This window comes from Anas platyrhynchos, chromosome 5 (assembly GCF_047663525.1).
Source record: "Anas platyrhynchos isolate ZD024472 breed Pekin duck chromosome 5, IASCAAS_PekinDuck_T2T, whole genome shotgun sequence".
Taxonomy (NCBI): domain Eukaryota; kingdom Metazoa; phylum Chordata; class Aves; order Anseriformes; family Anatidae; genus Anas; species Anas platyrhynchos.
In genome coordinates, this window is record NC_092591.1 from 17228558 (window position 1) to 17246889 (window position 18332).

An 18332-nucleotide genomic window follows, 5' to 3' on the forward strand; every position below is an offset into this window, starting at 1 on the left:
CAGCTGGGCACTGACTGGATGCTTTTAGTTGTTAGGTTAGATGATGGATCACAGATTTTTAGGTATTTTAGGCTGTAACTGGGTATGACGATTATTCCGTGCAGACAAACTCTTACCTGTAAAAGTCACCAAATTATTTTAAAGAGATTGTACTAAATACAAACTCAACTACAGTTGTGCTTGGCCTGGAGTCCTGGAATGGAGAAGGTGAGGTGGCATAGCGAGGCTGTCAAACCTGTCTCAGTGCAGATCCTGTGCACGGTGCTCACAGGCTTGAAGCCAGACCTCCTGTTGACCGAAAAGCTGCATGGCAGTTGTGTGTAGCCACTGAGAAAAGCACTGTGTGCTGGATGGTGCTAGAGGAGTAAAAATGCCCCCTAAGTAACAGTCCTATGGGAAATCTGCATGTAAGTTCACAGATGAATTTCTGTACGCACCTGCGATGCTAACATTGCCATCGTTGTTCCACAGGGAAGCTTATGGCAATCTCTTGGAGCAAACTTCAAACTAAACCAGAGGTGTCAGTGACTGGGTCCCTTCCACGGCATTTCTGCTGCCATGCTCACTATGTCCGTGGTCACTGTTGTGTCAGCCTGGTGGAGGGGCAGTCTGAAGGAGCTGCAGGAGCACAGGAGCAGCAGAACAGAGCTTGCGCCGGGCTAGGCTCCACCAGTCTTTTACACAAGCAGGTTTAGACATTTTAGTAGTTTTGGAGACACAAAGAAAAATGCAAATTAGGGTAGTAAATGGGAAGGAACGACAAGTCTTTATCTTTGTCCCTGACAGTGCTGTCTCCTTTTGAACCCAAATTAACTGAAGCTTTATGGTGGCCATATAAATTGCTAACCTTACCCAAGTACATGCTACAACCGCGCATTTTCTGGTAGTGGTTCAAAGAACTAATCTCGCCGTCTTGCATCGTCACATAAAGCATACATCTCCCTAAGACTGGGCCACAGTTTGCCCTGCTCTTTTCTAGTCCTGAGCACTTGTGCCAAAGTGACCAAGCGTATCACATTAGGTGATAAAAGGGTGAGTCTGATACTTTGTTTAGTCTAGGGTTTAATCACTGTGGGCTGGCTGAAGGCTTAACTCTTGTCCTGGTTGAACTGGGTGCTAACCAATTGTCAGCAGTGATTTTTATGAGTCTGAAACAGTAATAGTTCAGTACGGAAAATGTTTGCACGGGCACGTTTGGGTTGTAGAAGATTCTTTGGGTGAAAACAATTGTATTCATCTTCAGTGTAGGTGAAATGGGAAGATCATGTGTACAGATAATGATGGGTGGGTTTGAGAGTCTGTGGCAAATAAGGAATTTGTAATAACTTATTTTGTAGGACTAAGACCATACAGACATTATGCCATATTTTTAAGGTGTCTTTCCAACAGACAGCTTGCTTTTGGGACTGTGTTTATGCTTAACTGTAAAAGAGGCTGCTAAAATTTCCAGTTTATTCATCCTGATGGATTGAACTGCATATTCTATGGTATTTTTTATCTAAAGAGAAATTTAAGTAATGGAAATTAAAAATCAACTGTTTTGTGCACCTTGCATCCCCCAAGGAAGTCTGAGTGAACTACTGCTTTGCCAGGGAAATATTTCCATTTTGAACAGATTGGATTACTGCTTTTGTGCCTCATCTGTAAAAGAGAGATGATATTTCTTCACCTTTTAGATACTCATAAAGCTAAAGTGACAAATGTTTGTAAATTGCTTGGAAATTCTTTGACAGAAAATTTTGTTTATGTGCACAGTACATGGAGTTACTCATATGAATCATGATTTCCCAGACAGGCTTTATCTTCTATCAAAGACTGTAAGAAAATTTAGTACTAGGAAAACACATCTTACTGAAAACCCATGATTTGATAATGATATTCTTAAGATTTTAATGTGTTTTACCACCAGGTTATTAACATCCTGCAGCGAGTCATCACTTGAGCCTGAAGTTTGTGTGGATGAAATAAGGAGTATATGAAACTGGATGAAATTAAGTTCTCCATCTATTCATTTGGGACCCTGATGAATGATACATGTTGAGAAGTAGAAGATGGTGAATTCCACAGAGAATGCAACCGAACAGTGTATTATTGACCATAATATCCACCAGATATTATCCCCTGTGGTATACATATTTGTATTCATAATAGGCTTGCCAGCCAACTGCCTGTCACTGTACTACGGGTACTTACAGATCAAGGCTAAAAATGAATTGGGTATCTACCTTTGCAATTTGACTGTAGCAGACCTCTTTTACATATTTTCTTTGCCTTTCTGGATCCAGTACGTTTTACAGCATGACAACTGGACCTATGACGAACTGCTGTGCAAAATCTGTGGCATCCTCTTGTATGAGAATATCTATATCAGCGTGGGCTTCCTCTGCTGCATCTCCATCGACCGCTACCTAGCAGTAGTGCACCCTTTCCGGTTTCATCAGTTTCGGACAATGAAGGCAGCTATGATTGTGAGCGCTGTTATCTGGACCAAAGAAATAATGACCTGCTGCTTTGTCTTTACACGCGGGGAGATCAGTATGGATGCCGAGAGCCATGTGGTATGCTTTGAGCATTACCCCATCAAAGACTGGGAGCACAACATCAATTACTATCGCTTCTCTGCTGGCTTCCTTTTCCCCTTCTTTCTGCTGGCCTTCTCTTACTGTGGGATTTTAAGAGTTGTCCATAAGAGTCATGGCACTCAAAAGAATAAGAAAATCCAAATTAAACGACTGGTTTCAAGCACTGTCTTCATTTTTTTAGTGTGCTTTGGACCATACCATATCCTACTTGTAATTCGCAGCGTGTTTGAGAACAACTGCTCATTTGCTGACAAAATATTTAACATTTACCATGCTTCTCTCCTGTTGACTACTTTTAACTGTGTTGCTGACCCAGTATTGTACTGTTTTTCCAGTGAAAGCACTTACCATAACTTTGCCAAGATACGAGACTCTTGTTTAACATGTTTAGGATGTCTAAAGACCGAGATGAAAGAATCCTATCAGCTGAGTGCTCCAGAAACTCCCAACAGGCCACAACATGAGCAACAGCCAGGGTTATTACAAAAATCATGTGATACTACTGAAACAATGGAAGACTCTTCAATTAACATGGGCTATTTATAGCGTTCATCAAAAAGGACACATAAAATGTCCATGTATGACTGTACGTACCCATCTGATTTATCTATGTATTAAACTGTTTTACCTCCCAAAGGCTTATTAGCAATGCAATATAGTGAGGTGCCCTTAGCTACAATTGTCTGTTGTCATTATGGTACCACTCAAAACCAGTCACCTGGCATTGACTGAAATAAGCTAGTACTCATGGTGTGGTTCTTTAACTGCTGTCTTTTTGCAGCACCAGGAGAAAAAAAAGAATCTCAACAGTCTGTTGAAAAGGTTGGAGATAGAACAAGTTAAATGTGCCCGTAAGTTCTTTTGAAAAGAAAAAATTGATGCATTTTTGCAATGCATTATGTACTTCTCTGAAATAACTCCTTCTCCAGCTAGTTTAAAGGTGTGCAGAGACTTTGCAAGAGCCAACTTGCTAAAACAACTCATCAAATAATATGAGATGTTCTGGGACAACAGGCACAAGAAATTCAGCATCTGCTGAGACCTTCAGTGTGTGGATTGACTGTTGAAACTCGTCATAAGGCTTCTGTTGACTTCCAGAGGTATGAGATCTCTTGGCTCTGACTGGAATAAATAATTCAATTTGTAGACTTGGAAAAGAACAGGAGGTTTGTAGTATGTGTCATGCATTTAACCCATGCATTTCTCTGAATCATTGTCTCAAACATTAATTTAGTTGCAACAAAATTCTACTGAACCTTGATTTGGACTGTGTCCTTCTAAATCTTGTCTCTCGTGTCACCATGCAGGTAAATAATAGTGGATTTGTCAGTGAAACTCCTTAATGGATTCTGCTCAAACTCTGTTTTCACTAATAGGTATTATAGCTTAGGCTTTTGTCATTGTTCAGTAAATACAGTATCAGAAATATGATATGAGAATGATCCATAATGTTTTCTAGTTTAGACAGAAACAAAGTACAGGAATACCTGGAGATAGTTAAAGATGAGGTTGTTGTGCTCTATAATAGAATTTATACAACCAAGTCCTCTCTAGTTTTTTGTTGGTGGGGTGTTTTTATATATATATTCTTTCTACTAATGAATCCTGTTTCTTCTTTGTTATCTCATATCTGTATCTGTTCTTCTCGTATCTGTATCTGTTACACCGTGAATATTACCTCATCCTTTCACTTATTCTATAATTACAAGCATTTCTTGAAAACCTTTGTCTCTGCAACCCAGAGTTGATAACATGCAGTAGTACTTTTTTTTTGTTTCTTTTTAATGTCAAAAGATTGTCTAGACGGACCTTCTATACCTGGTATCTCAAATATGTCACTGTACATAGCCTCGCTTGTCTGTGATTTTTAAAAGGCAGCATGCTCTTAGAGTTTTTTGGAAACCACCCTGAGAGTGCAATACTAGAAGTAATTAGGCGATGTGTTTAATAAATAATGTTTTTATTATTTTCTTCTTATATTTGTTCATTTTGTGTTCGGAATAACTATACTATGGCTTTGGCTCACAAGATTCTATTTGTGAGACTACAGATCCTCTCCTCTGCTTTTACAGAAAGGATTCATGTCCCCACTCTAAGGAGGGGATTAGGTTTGCTTAGGTTAACATTTGCTTTGTTTAATTCTTTTGCATTTCTTTATACTTAGACCACTCACCATGCTGGATTAATTACCTTATTACATGCATTTTTCTTCTGACTATCAGTGCTGTTTAGCTTTACTTTCTGTTAGTCTTTCCTCCAGCCTCTCCAGTCTGCCTGTATCAGCTGGGTTGGAAGGCAGGGACTCCCGACTGCCATAATCCATCCGTGTACGTTGTTGAAAACACAGCCAACTGCTCAGGCTCCCATGACCTGACATGCTGCAAGACACACACATGGTTTGTTCTAAGATAAAACATTTGTTGCCCTGTTTACGCTTTACTTCTTTATAGTCACCCATGTTGTTTAAATTAGCTGGGATGCAGAGCACGCCACATTACATGCAAATACCGTCTGACAGATTAAGACTTAGTTATGTTGGTACTTTGTTGTGGTCAACTTTTGGTCAGCTGCTACAGTTTAAATCAGATGGAAACGGTCCAGCACCCTGCTGCAGTTATCATCATCTAACCTGCCAACCAGGCAGGGAGGGAAAGGTCGCTCCTCCCTCCCACCCCAGCACGAAGTCAATATTTCATCAACTATTCCTATATTGTAATGGTTGGGCGTAGGCTGCAGAACTGCGACCACCATGGGAGGAAAGTAAACCTCAGAGCCTTTCTATTTCATCCCGAACATAATCAAGGGTTGCTAGAGATGTTACATATTGGCATTGGATTAAATACAGGGCTTGGGACTGCACAGGAGAAAGCATTTTTAAAATGCGCATTAGAGAAAAAGACTAATAATTTATTACATTTTATACTTAGCAAAATCTGACTGTTAAAATGTATATTTTGGAAAGAAAAGTACAAAAGTTTATCAAATCAAGTTCATTTGATGAAAATCAGTGTTTGGAAAGAATAATGTACATCTGTTAGCGTAACAGGTCACTAAGCATGTAGCACACAGAGAAAGAAATCACATGACTCTATCTGAACAGGTATCTTTAAATTACATCAACTTCATTTTGTGGGTTCTGTGCACCAACGAACGTATGCGATCCTATGGGGTTACTGGCTTTGGCAAAAAAAAAAAAACCACAAAACACTCAAGTACTCTTACTGAACATCTTAATGGTTTTAGATAATTTTGGAGACTTCTAAAGGAGCTATTTTCTAATTGTGAGACAGTTTCACCACAATGTCCTTCGAAAAGGTTTTAAGCAAAATTAATCAAAAAAAAAAAAAAAGACTGAGCCATAAATTATCCATTGGAACCTTTGGCAAATCTGACTGTCTGTCAGCATTCCGGCGTTAAGATTTTCTCTCATACATGTTCAACTGTTGTAGATCTTTACAGGCTGTGTATCCTCAAGGAAATCAGAAGATTAATGTTCTAAGAATGCTGGCGTTTGTGGTACAAAGTGATTTTTCTTATTCTCAAAGCATTACATGTTTGTCTTAGATAAGAAGGGAAAAAAAAAAAAAAAAAAAGAAACCTCACTTGCCAGAAAGAATAATAGATATAAGACATTGCTAGCAGTTGAAATACTGTCCTTTGGAAAACAGTGGGCAAACAGAACTGCCATTTGGATGCAGTTGAAGCACAATATCTTGGTGCTCTCCTTTTGTACCATTATAATCATTTTATGACAGGTAAAGCATCAGTGCCTGAGAGGTGCAGTGCAAAACAGAGCCTGTCCTTCCTGCTGTGAGGACTGACAACTAGCACATCTTCAGCCCTGATGCTCACCTTGAGTTTTGAGGTAGTAGCACAGCTTTCAATGACGTAAGTCAGGCGCAGTTCACACCTGTTTGTCGTGTACTGGTTCACTGTCAGTAGGCCTTTGAGATGTAATTTAATTTTTCTTCACTCAGTCTCATCAAGACCTGTATTTCTATAACTGGAATTTATTTAAATATTCATTTACATTATTTTATACTGAATGTAAATGTTCTTAAAGCACAATCAGAAATTAAAGTTCTAAGCGTTATTTTTAATCACTATGGATTGAACTCATTTAGGGTATCCTATTGTTAAGAATTAAAAATTTACAGTATTTCTGTATTACCCAGAAAGGGACAAAATGTTAAACCTTTTATAAATGGTGAACTACCGATATGAAGGAGGCAAACAGTGCAGCCTACCCTTTACATGGCAAGTCTGCAGGGCTGCCCTTATTTTCATTGCAGCCCTCCCCTTGTCTCCTCGCGCTTCCACAAATGACCCACTGCTGCAAGAAAACAGTGTTAGAGGAAGAAGTGTGCAAGGGAGTTGTATTTAACAACTTTTACTGCTGTAACACTTACTGTTTTGTTTTCTTTTGAATACTCCGCTGCAGCTGTCTTCCCCACCACAAAGTATTTTTAAATCCAAGTTGTTACAAGAGTTACTTCCTGTTGCAGTTACAAGGTTAGTAAAACAGGAACAGCAATGCTTCATTTTAATGAGAACTTTTCTTCGTAAAAGCCAGATCACCTCCTAGTATATAATATCATTTAATATCCATTATGAAATTACAGAAAAGAAAGGTAGACCAAATCATTATGGTATCTCCTTCCTGCTTCACCAAAATATTATGAGGGCAATAATAACAGGTTGTGCATGGGCAAGACACCAGAGATAAAAAGTCCAGTACTTAAGAGACAGAGACTCATCTCTTACAAGGTAAAAAATGATCAGAAAAATACTAGGAAATAAGAAAATAGGAGCAACTCCTGATTTGGAAATCCTGTGGGGCAGTTACTGCTTCAGCTCTTGCAGCAGCTTCTCAATCATAAGCGAGTGGGTGTCGTAGAAGGGCAGCCCGTCCACTTCCATTTCTAGACTGGCAGTTTTTCCACTGCGGACCCCGTGCTGCACAAGTGCTTTCAGAAGCTTTTCTTCCTTAAAAGATAAAGGAATATGACATAATTAATATCCCAAATCAGACAAAAACATTCATCAAGATCTTTGTTTTAAACCTAGGGAGACTCTGACCTCACCCTCCGTATTTATTTTGGATAGCAGTTTGTGAACATCATTTTTCTTCTCTACACTCCCTCAAACAGCACGTTGGTGTCTGAGTGCCTGATTTCAAGTCCCTCGATGCTGAGTGCCTGATTTCAAGTTCCTGTATTGCACAGATGTGAATCAGAGGAACCTCCACCTGAAGCACCTCAGAAAACAACCTGTTGTTTCCCTAGCAGAGCAACAAGCTGCAGATGCATTTTTAAAGAAAAAGTACAGAGGAGGAAAAGGGTATGTCAGGGGAGAAGGCTAACAAGAGAACCTCACCGGGCTGCACAATCACTTTCTTCCCTGAGTATTCTGTGATGACTACATGCCTTTTGCTCTCTATCCTCTTTTTCTATTGATTTTATGAGAATTCTGGTCCCTTAAGAAAGGAATCGGGGGGGAAAAAATACAACCTGAAGTTGCTCTTTCCTGGAATTCTTTGAAGTAATGTCTAATTTCCTTTGTTTTGAACTGCAAACTCAATTTTGTGTTTGTAACTGTTATTTTCTTGCAAAACAGTGGTATAAGCAGATATAAAGCATGTTCCAAATTTAACTGTTAAAGTACACAGAGGGATCAAAATCATCCATTGTGACCTATGGGCCAGTTGGCATTGTGAGAAGAAAAGATGGGATAAAATCAGCTCTGAAAAAACACTACTTCTGTCAACAGTGAAATTGGAACAGCCTGGTTTCTAACGGGCATATGTGTAGCTGTTTTGTCCCTTCCTAAAAGGTTTTTTTCTGAAAAGCCAGAGCCTCAGTAGCAGCATTAAAGAAGAGACCCCTCTCTCTTCTCCCCAGTAGTCAGTTTTGTGAAATTTCCCAGAATCTCAGAACTTAGAAACCTCTTCCTTTTGTGAAATTTTGAACCTCCTGTTGAATTTCAATGAAGCTTACACATTCCATTTACCGTGGTAGTTATAATAAAGAGTCCTTCAAGGCAGCAGTGCATAAATTGTCTGTTCAGTAATCTTTGAGAATTCTGGAGGTATTCAAAATGCCATTATTCTAGATACTCTTCTCTTCATTTGACATGAAATATACGTATTAAAACTCTTTACAGAAAATGCTAAGACCTTATATAAAGATAATTTGAACCTCAAATTTTGTTAATAAAAATCTAAGAAGAATAAAAAGCCTACTCACATCTTTGCTTCCCTCCACCCCTCCTCTCACGTAACTTACATAATACCTTGATGTAATCATATACATATATTTTTTTCTTCCTTCCTCAAGAATGTCTTTTCTTTCTATGAATGCCTTCTTTCTAAGAATGCCTCTTCTGGTCTTTGGTCTGTTTTACTTCCAGTTATGTGAGACCCTGCTTTGATGGAAATCGCTACTACCATATGAAGCCCTACCAGTGTCCTTGACAGACAGCTCTATAGGTTCAAATACTTTTTTGTTTGATATTCCCTACAAAAGCATTAACAAAGTCCTTTATATCCTGGACACAGATGAATGACCAAAACATTGCGATGTTAAAATGTCTAATGTTTTCCATATTTGTTTTCTAATGTCTATGTTATCTATATAACAGAAAATATGTTGTTTTGCTTTATTTTATTTTATTTCATTTCTAGGAAGACTTCTAAACCATATAGAATATAGTAGCTTTAGATCTGAATTTATATGTAATATGGTTGTATTTTACATACGATTGTATATGGCCAAAATATAAACATTTCTGACAGAATCAAAACATACCTTACATGGTTGTTTAGCAGAGAATTCAGTACAACTTGGAAACCTGCTTTTTGAATGCACTTCATATAAATATGTTATATTTCCTGGTAATGCATCCTAGATCTTAGCTGTAACAAAGTGAAATGAGCCACTCTTTTTCTATTAAAGAAAAAATAGCTATAGTTACACGGTGTCAGTCTTGACATCGTGTAACAATACAGCAATGATACAGCTATTTAAGGAAATTACCTGAAGACACTCTTAGCATAAAAAGCACTACATTGTCATTTATCAGCACCTTATATCATGCACGATGATACGTATGAATATATGAATGCAAATAGTAGCATCTGATCTTTCTGCAAAGAGAGATTTTGTCTTGGCACTGAGTATCTATATGCAAAGTGGCAAATTACATCTCCCATGTCACAAAAGAGACACACAAATTGGATAAGCAAAATTTCATTTCTTATTTTGAATTGTTTTTCCTATATATTTACAGGCTAGAGCTCTTTGTTCTGCTTACATAGGGAAAACAGGCTTAATATTATATAACTATGTCTGTATTCTCTCATCAAACATTACTGGTTGCACTTGTGAAACATACACAATTTACACTATGCTCAAAATCAAACCAGCATCGGATTAACTGACACAATCTTGATTCAACTCCACACCTGAAAGGTAGGTAAAGATGATTTAGATTGATTATTTCTTACTGATCAAGGTGTCAGCAATGACCAAATGTTTCTCAGTATCTCTTATTAAAATATATGTAAAGAATAAGTCATGCATTGAGAAAAATCTTAGTATTTTGTTGAGCAGAAATGGAGAATGCCACAATTCTGGGTTTTGTTACATTGCAACCCTGATACTGCTTTAATGCAAGGCTGGAGAAAACCTTTATACTTCAGGGGAAGTCTTCTTAATTTAGTAATTATGATCTATGGGTTTCATGGAAAGAATGCCATTTCTGGAAGAAAAATAAAATGTGATAAGAAAGCTGTTTGGTACTTAGGCACTTACCCAAATGTCTTCTTTCCAATTACAACCACACAAATATTAACACTGAGGTGGGTATGGTGGCGCTTTTTATCTTACTAGGGTAATTATTACAGCATTAAAAGAAGCTGTACTGGGCAGAAAGTAGCCATGTAAACCATAAATGGTCTGATGTTTTATTTTATTCTAATGGAGTATGTGAACACTAATGTATTCAAGCTCAGGAAATCTTCTGCGCTGTTTACTGTTCTATGATTTATAATTAAAGATATAATCTCCTCTTGTCAGAAGATTTGTCATTTTCTTTCTTCCCACAAAACTGTTGCCATTAATTTTATCTCAATAGATTTTAGTGTTGAACTTTCAGCAGCTCATAATTGGATCATTATCAATATTGCCAGCTGTATAACTTAGTAAAATAAAAGCAAAGATTTCCTGTATACAGTATCACATTTAATTGCAGTATCTTGTTACCAGGAATTTTGATCATAGTTTTTTGGATATGTAAATTCAAAGGGAAAACAAGAAGATGTGAGTCGAAAAAATCAAAAGTGAAAAAATAATTAATGTTGGAGCTGTCTTACATGTCACACAGAAGTCAAAGGGTAAGTATACATGGCTAAGCTAACGGTTGGGATCAGTTTCAGTTTTATGTTCTTTATATGAAAAATCAAACGAGCAACAACTACAAAGTATGACCTACTCTACACTACTGTGTTGGAATTTCAGGCCAAACACACTGTCATGTCAGTAGAAATATTTCAGTGTTACAGACAGTATCTACGCTGGATGGATTACATTTTGCTTAGCATTCCTGGAGGTCACAAACAATACTGTGTTTTTTCCAAGTCTCTATAGAAGTACTCTGCCAATAAAACTGATTTGAATTTCCTCAGTTATTATAAATATGGTGGAACAATCCTTACTTGATCACTGCATGTATTTTTTAACACAGCCAAGTTAAAAATAGAACCATGTGATTAGCAGGATGCTCACATATCAGTTCTCATCCCTCTTCGTTATTTTAATTTTCTCAGTGTGGAACCTCTGCATTCCTAGCATATCACAATGTTCAGAGTTCCATTAGTCAAAATGCATTTAAAAATATTCCTCTGCAAGTCTTTCTCCATCTTTAGTTCAGAAATATTCAAACTTAATTATAGAAAGGTTCTAACATAACTAAGAAATGTAGAATCATCAGAAATATGGAGTGGCTTCAGTAATTAGGATTGTGACTTTTAGTTTTGGAAGAGAGATTTCTAAAGAATACAACAATGATTTATAAGAATCATGAGTGCTGCTAAGGAAATGAACAAGGAATTTTAATCACTCTGCCTCACAGTACAAGGTAATAGAACGGGTTTAAAGCAAGAGCACTGCCTTCAAAATCTCAAAGACAACATGGAGGCCAAGTTATCAAATGTGTCACAAACAATTGAGACTACCATCAGGATTTAGTCTTTTACTGGATATTAATCGGAGTGGTCTGCTACAAGCCTCTAACTTGTAACTCCCTGGTGCTGGGAATTCTAAGTCCGTAACTATTTGATTCTACACTCCATCCTAAGCATCTGCTACTGCCCCCTGCCAAAGACAGGAGACCAAGCCAAATGGACCTCTGGGCTCAACTACTACGGAAGCTTTTAGACCTTTACATAAAACAAACAAACAAAAAACTGGTGAAACTCTAACAAGGTTTAAGGACAAAAAATAGTTCTTTTAATATATAAACATTTTGTAGTAATTTTAATGCAATATTTTTGCAGATCTCCAAATGTAACTTAATTATCAAACATCACAATGAAAACCTCTATTTTTAGTAGCATACTCATATTTAGGAGGGAGCTAAGATTGTATTTCAAGATAGACCACAGTGGCAGTGCATTTTGGAAAGAGTTAGTAGTAGAACATAAGATTTTTTTCTTCTGAAGCCTTTAGTTATGCAAACTGATTTTGTCCCAAGCATTCACAGATCTCAAACAGCTGGTGATTGGAGAAGTAAGAGCCCCACATATTTTAAAGTAGATGTAGTGCTGGTGAAGAGAGTCTGATAGCCACTAAAACTGACCATTTTCTTATACAAAACCAGTTAATTTTAGTAAACAGGATTTCTTGCACTTCTCAGAAAATTGTAGCATGATTTCGCACTTGAAGTCACAACACAGGAATAAATTTATCCTTGAAGCTTTTTACATTCATATCGTTCTGAATCCTTTACAGGATAGTCTAAATACAGTGTGGATGCTGGTTAACCAGGAATTCCCCAAAGTCACCAAAAGACCATGTGAAAGCAGTGACTGGGCACAATTTAGTGGCTGATTCCATCTACCCATGAGCAAGTCACAGCTCCCTGGCCCTCTGGAAATTACCTTTGTAACTGATGGAAGTGCAGATAGCCAGGTCTTCTTCTTCAGTAATTGTGGAAACCCCACAGCTTTCCTCAGGTAGCGATCATGTATTTCACAGGTGCTGAGAATATACAAAGCACATGCAATGGCATAGCCTCCCCAGTTAGAGACACCTGCAAAAGAAAGTCACCATGAAACTGAAGTGTTAAAAAAAATAAATGACAGTTATTGCAAACATACCTAACCTTCATAAGTCATAGGGCACTTACAGATGAGTCACGCAGTGATTCTGAAATGGAACTGGGATATGAATTAACTGTTGACATCAATTTGGAACTTTTAGAAATATACAATTCCTTAAGATATTAAAATATTTTTATTAGTATTTCAGATTAAATTTCTGCAGGTTTCACTTACTATGAAATCCATGAACTTTTGAAGAACTATGTAATAGCCTGGTGTCTTTTGCTGTTGATGATACAGAGGTAGGAGATTTTTGATATCCTAAACCATGTAGATTTTCACTGAAGTCAGATTTTATGCTAGAACGCTGTACCATTCTAGAGAGTCCCTTTTTGGTCACAGATGATGACGGATTAAAGGGTTCAGTTACTTTATCAGATATGAAGTTCAGGTGAAATTAATTGTGTCTCAATGATGTGTCCTTTGTTTAAGTATTGTATACAGAAAGACGTTCTAATGTAGTTTATATCCGTGAATTGTCTGCATGCTGTGACTAAATCACTCCGCACACTCTTGTTTGACCGCTTCTTTGTCAAGGCTATATTGGAGAATGTTAGATTTGAAACTTGCTGTGGGAAGTTATCTCCGCTGCCTGGCACCTTTACCAGAGATGTAGAACAGACAGATTTTCTGAAGTGTGGAGGTTGTTTCAGTGCATGTAATTTTCCACACAAACGTCTAAATATTCCCCTCACTTGCCTGTGCAGGGTCTGGGTGTGACAGTTGCTTTCAAGGTAAAAATCACCAGATTTTCCAAAACAGTGACTGTAAGTAACATGTAGATTAAGTCATAAGAATTAGATATAATTATCACCACAATCCCATTTCTTCCCTCAAAATTGCTGTTCTAGTATCAGCAGTGCTCTAACTTAGGTTAGAAACTTGAGCTCGAGTACAATATGGCCCATTCACTTCATAAATTGGTCCTTGCTGAGCTAATCTCGCAATAAATTATATTTAATGCTTGTTAAGATGTTACAGTAGAAGAGAATTTTGAGCTATAACATCCAACTTATGTTGTATATTAAGAATGTACTTATGTCTTGGAGTGGCTGCTGAAAGAATTTATCATCTCATCTAAGTGCAATATGGCTGATTTAGGGTGTGACAGGGTCACACCCACAGAATTTTATCAGTTATACTGAAAATTCATATGTGCATAGACTATTAAAAAAAATCCCAGATAGATCACTTTTGCAGTCTTCCCTGTTTTATTTATTGTGTGATTTTTTCAAGATTATTCAGGATTTGCCCAACTGTTTCCGATGAAATGCTCTTTCTTGACAGAGACAGGTTTGTTAGTGATGTATTGTATTGATCATACAATGAAAGGGCCGATATAAATTAGTTGGAAAGTCAGGTGTTTCCTTTTCAGTTCTCTTTGCAACATCAACTTTCCCACACCCCAATATTCCCTTACCAGCTACAATGGTAAAATCAGCTTCAACATCACAGGCTATAGTATCTCCATTTTTTATGTGCTTCTTTACAGCTTCTTTTACTTTGCCCATTCCTAATTCATTTCCTCCATCTCCAACACCTTTATTAAAAAAGAGATCAAATGAGTATGAAGCCAGCATATAGCTAACAATCCATTTATAAAGCAGCCACTGTCTTTCCCAAGTCTCTGTGACAGTTCATAGCTCCAAATGAGATGATTTGTATTTTCATCAGAAGTATCTATAAACATAAGATCATGAAAGAAATGCCGAAAGCATCACATTACCACATGCTAACCTGTAAGTGTATATACAGTGCGTGCTGTACTGGTGCAGGTAAAAGAAAACAAAATTATCAAGCATTCAGGAACTGCAGACAGAACTAAAGACAGTAAACTTAAACAAGTGTTCTACATAATTAATTATCACAAGTAAATTAGTACAGATAAAGAAAGAAGATAGAAAATAAATACAAAATAAACTTGAAAAAATAGCCTACAATTCTACAGCAAATCAAACAGAGAAAAGTTAGTCTTGCTATGAGCTTTAAGAGAAAAAAAAAAGAGAGAGAGATGAAAAGTAGTAACTATTGCAGAAAGATATGGAAGAAAATATATAGTTATTTTCAAAAAGAATGACTTACTGCACTGGCAATGTATACAAAGAGCTCAATGCTGTGTAACATTACCTTTTTTTAAAAAAAAATATATGAAAAAAATAGCATTTTGTTTAAAGTGTTTGTATATTCAGAGGGTGAAATCTCAAATTTTGTTGGTCAAGTAGAAATGCTGTATATTTGTCTGCCAGAAATCAAGAACATCAATGACTTCAGTAAAATCAATGAGACCTATGTTATTTCAGAAACGTTCTGGGCAACATTATATTTGGAACATTAGATTGTAAGGTGTCACTCAGAAACCTGGAGATCAAGATAACGCAAACTATCAACTTAATAACTTCCTTTAGTCTCTTACCAGTATATAAAAAAAAAAAAAGTCAAAAATAAATCCAATTATTTAAATGGAAATTTAAATTCTCTTTTACCTGTTAGTTTAAATTGCTTCTTCTCAAGTTTATCCTAGTTAATGTTTGTGAAAAAGAACATCAATTTCTAGCACAGTGAAGAGCTCCAAATCCTTACTGTAATGTATGGCATTTGAATTTGAAATAAGGCTGTTCTGCATAGTATGTGTTACAAAAATTACAGAGAGAAATTACAGTATTTATAATTTACACTTTAAGTGATGAAAATTGATAAATTTAACATGTTTACTAACTGCATAAATGTCTCACATAACTCTATAATAAACTTCTTATGTAAGTGAAATTCAAAGTTATTTCTCAGCAGCAGTTTCGTATTTAGATCCCAAAGTCTGTACAGTCAAGGTGAGCGTAACAGAGTGACACACAACCAAATGACTGAAAAGGATTTTCATGGCTAAACCTAAAGCAACTTTTTTTTTTTTTACAAAACAGGCATAATCTGTTGGCAAACATGTAGAGCTTGACACATATTTTTCATGAGTGCTTATTGTTTTGCCATGAAACAGATAAACTTTTTTTTTGCTTAGAATTCTCTGCTTTAATAAACTGCTCATGTTTATTTCAGTGTTGGGATTTAATGGTGCCTTCTAAAATCTGTTTTGTTGATAGTAAGTTTCATGTAGCTAATGACATAATCATGGTGCACCATTCGTCATATATAAATATGGCAGTTATTACTGTTTTGTAAGAATCCGTGTTTTGATATTTTGGTATATTCAAAATTCTGCTCTTGATCTTTAAAGGGGTTAAAACGAACTCTGTCTTTAAGGACAATCAACAGTTTCTTTAGCAGTGAAAGATAACATTGGTTAACAGTTGGTAGATCTACTGCTTTGGATGGAACCCATTTGCATTTCACTGGGAAGAAAACATCACATCTTTCCACATCGAACAATTTCATGCACCATCTGTTTTCTTCTTCCTCTACACTTTTACAGAGGACAACACTTTCTTATAGGTTTTCCAGAGTGAGATTCACCTGACAAAACAGTTGTGTACATATGAGCTAGTCAGTTAGACTTCTTTGAAAGTCAGCAGAGAGACACGGACCCTTCAAACATTCATCTCATCCCACTGCAGAAATCTCAAATGCACATCTGAAAATAGAAAAGGAGAAATTTCTTCTCCTAAAGGCCTGAGTGCTTTACAGGCAGAGGAAATACAGTTTTGTCATATCTTCTGCGTAAGCTTTCGCTGACTACATTAGTTTCTGAAACTGAATTCCTGAAAAATGCAGAAAATGCCAGTCTTCTGTACTAAAAATCATTTGTGTGAAAGGGAAATTGAATGTGATTTTTTTTTTTTAATGCAGGTCTTCAAAAAGCATATATAATTATGTCAATTGTATGACAGCTGAGAAAATTATCACGTGGTTTTGGTAACATCTCAATCTTTTATTTCAACTTTTTGTGGAAATGACTCCTTCCACCTTCACTGTTTCATGTCTTCTTATTTTGTATATTCCTGAAAGTCTCTGCTTTGTATATTCCTGAAGGTTGCACTTAAAATCACATTTTTTATGATATTACTCCATGAAATTGTAGGCATTGTTCATGATTTGTCTGTGGTCAGACTCATACATCAGATTTATTTAAACTTCTACTTTTCAATGAAAAATCTGACAATTAATCAACACGTAACATACGTTCTACTCTTTCCCTTCTCTACCTACTGACACAGTGCAAAGACTTCTGCAATACCGAAAACTCTTTTTAGTATCCATTTCTAGTATACAAAGTTATCCAAGTTAACTTAAAATCAGGGATAAGGTAATTGAAATTAACTGCAGCAGATAAAGTTCTCAGGCATTTTGCTCAACATCTTTATGAAAGACATTATTCTATCCTTATTCAGTCAAATCTTCAGCTTCTCTGCTGATTGCCAACAGAGTGCCATCTAGAGTGCTTCTTTTTGAACATTGAATGTTAATCCTTAGGAACAGGGCAAATATTTTCATTAAATCTGAGTAAAATGTATTGCAAATTTTAAGATGGTATAAAAAATACCTGTGAACTCTACTGCTACACAGCTTTTAAATAAGATTCCAATACACTGCGACCAGACTATGCATTATCCCTGCAGGAGTGCTCTACACTCTCTGGAAACATATGAAAGACATCATTGTTAAGAAGTCAGAGTTTCAGTGCCTTTGGTGATACTTAGGAGTGAGTCCACAGCACAGCAAAAAGTAAAAAGGCCAGACCAGCAACCATGTTCTAAAGCGACTGAAATCAGCCTGGCATGGACAATTATGTCTAATTTTATTTCAAATGTTTATATAGATCCCGTATCTCCTAACTCCATTTTGGGCCACACAATGCAACAGGATGCATTTGTTTATACAAGAACTTTATACAACACTTCATATATATACACCCAGGAATCCTTGATCTTTGGCATATTCTTACAAAGCCAGATACAACTAGGGTTTTTGGAAGGAAAAAAAAAAAAAAAAAAAAAAAAGGACTATTGACAAAAGAGAGGAGCACTGTGTTGACAAAAGATCTTTAGATTTATTAGTTGATGCTAATGTAGTTTTGGTAGGAAGGACAACGTACTCTTTTAAGGATCATTTTTTTATGCTCACGTTTTCTTAGAGAAGGGCCTATTATACTAGATGCAGCTATGATATCCCTGCTCAAGAGAATCTATCATCAATTGCAACATAAGTGAATGTTCTGTCCAGACTGCTCTTTTAATGCAGGTATAACAACCATAAAAATGACTGCAATACTTCTATGCTGCCTTTCACATGCAAAATACAGAATGTACAGATGTCACTGTCAAAACCTACACTTAGGGGAGCATATGTACGCACACTCACATATAGATAATATACACATCAGAGCTTAAGTATTTGTCTTTAAATAACTTTGAATTCAACTCCTC

At 36.6% G+C, this 18332-nt stretch overlaps 2 protein-coding genes across 11 annotated transcripts in view; one reads left to right on the forward strand and one right to left on the reverse strand.

Annotated features, from left to right (window-relative positions):
- Nucleotides 1-10659, forward strand: part of GPR68 (G protein-coupled receptor 68) — a 30486-nt gene extending 19827 nt beyond the window's left edge. For 2 of the 4 annotated variants that reach the window (XM_072038367.1, XM_038180272.2), the window contains one exon: nucleotides 1910-10659. In XM_072038367.1, coding sequence (XP_071894468.1) covers nucleotides 2052-3128 — 1077 coding nt within the window. In that variant the 5' untranslated portion in view covers nucleotides 1910-2051 and the 3' untranslated portion in view covers nucleotides 3129-10659. The remainder of the gene's footprint in view (nucleotides 1-1909) is intronic. The other 2 variants (XR_011809524.1, XR_011809525.1) reach the window with 2 other exon arrangements.
- The window catches only part of DGLUCY (D-glutamate cyclase), a 42065-nt gene continuing 30897 nt past the window's right edge, over nucleotides 7165-18332 (reverse strand). For all 7 annotated transcript variants that reach the window (XM_027459252.3, XM_027459253.3, XM_005030264.6 and 4 more), the window contains 3 exons: nucleotides 14381-14500; nucleotides 12739-12890; nucleotides 7165-7568 (listed from right to left, as the gene is read on the reverse strand). In XM_027459252.3, the coding sequence (XP_027315053.3) occupies nucleotides 7425-7568; nucleotides 12739-12890; nucleotides 14381-14500 (416 nt within the window). In that variant the 3' untranslated portion in view covers nucleotides 7165-7424. The remainder of the gene's footprint in view (nucleotides 7569-12738; nucleotides 12891-14380; nucleotides 14501-18332) is intronic.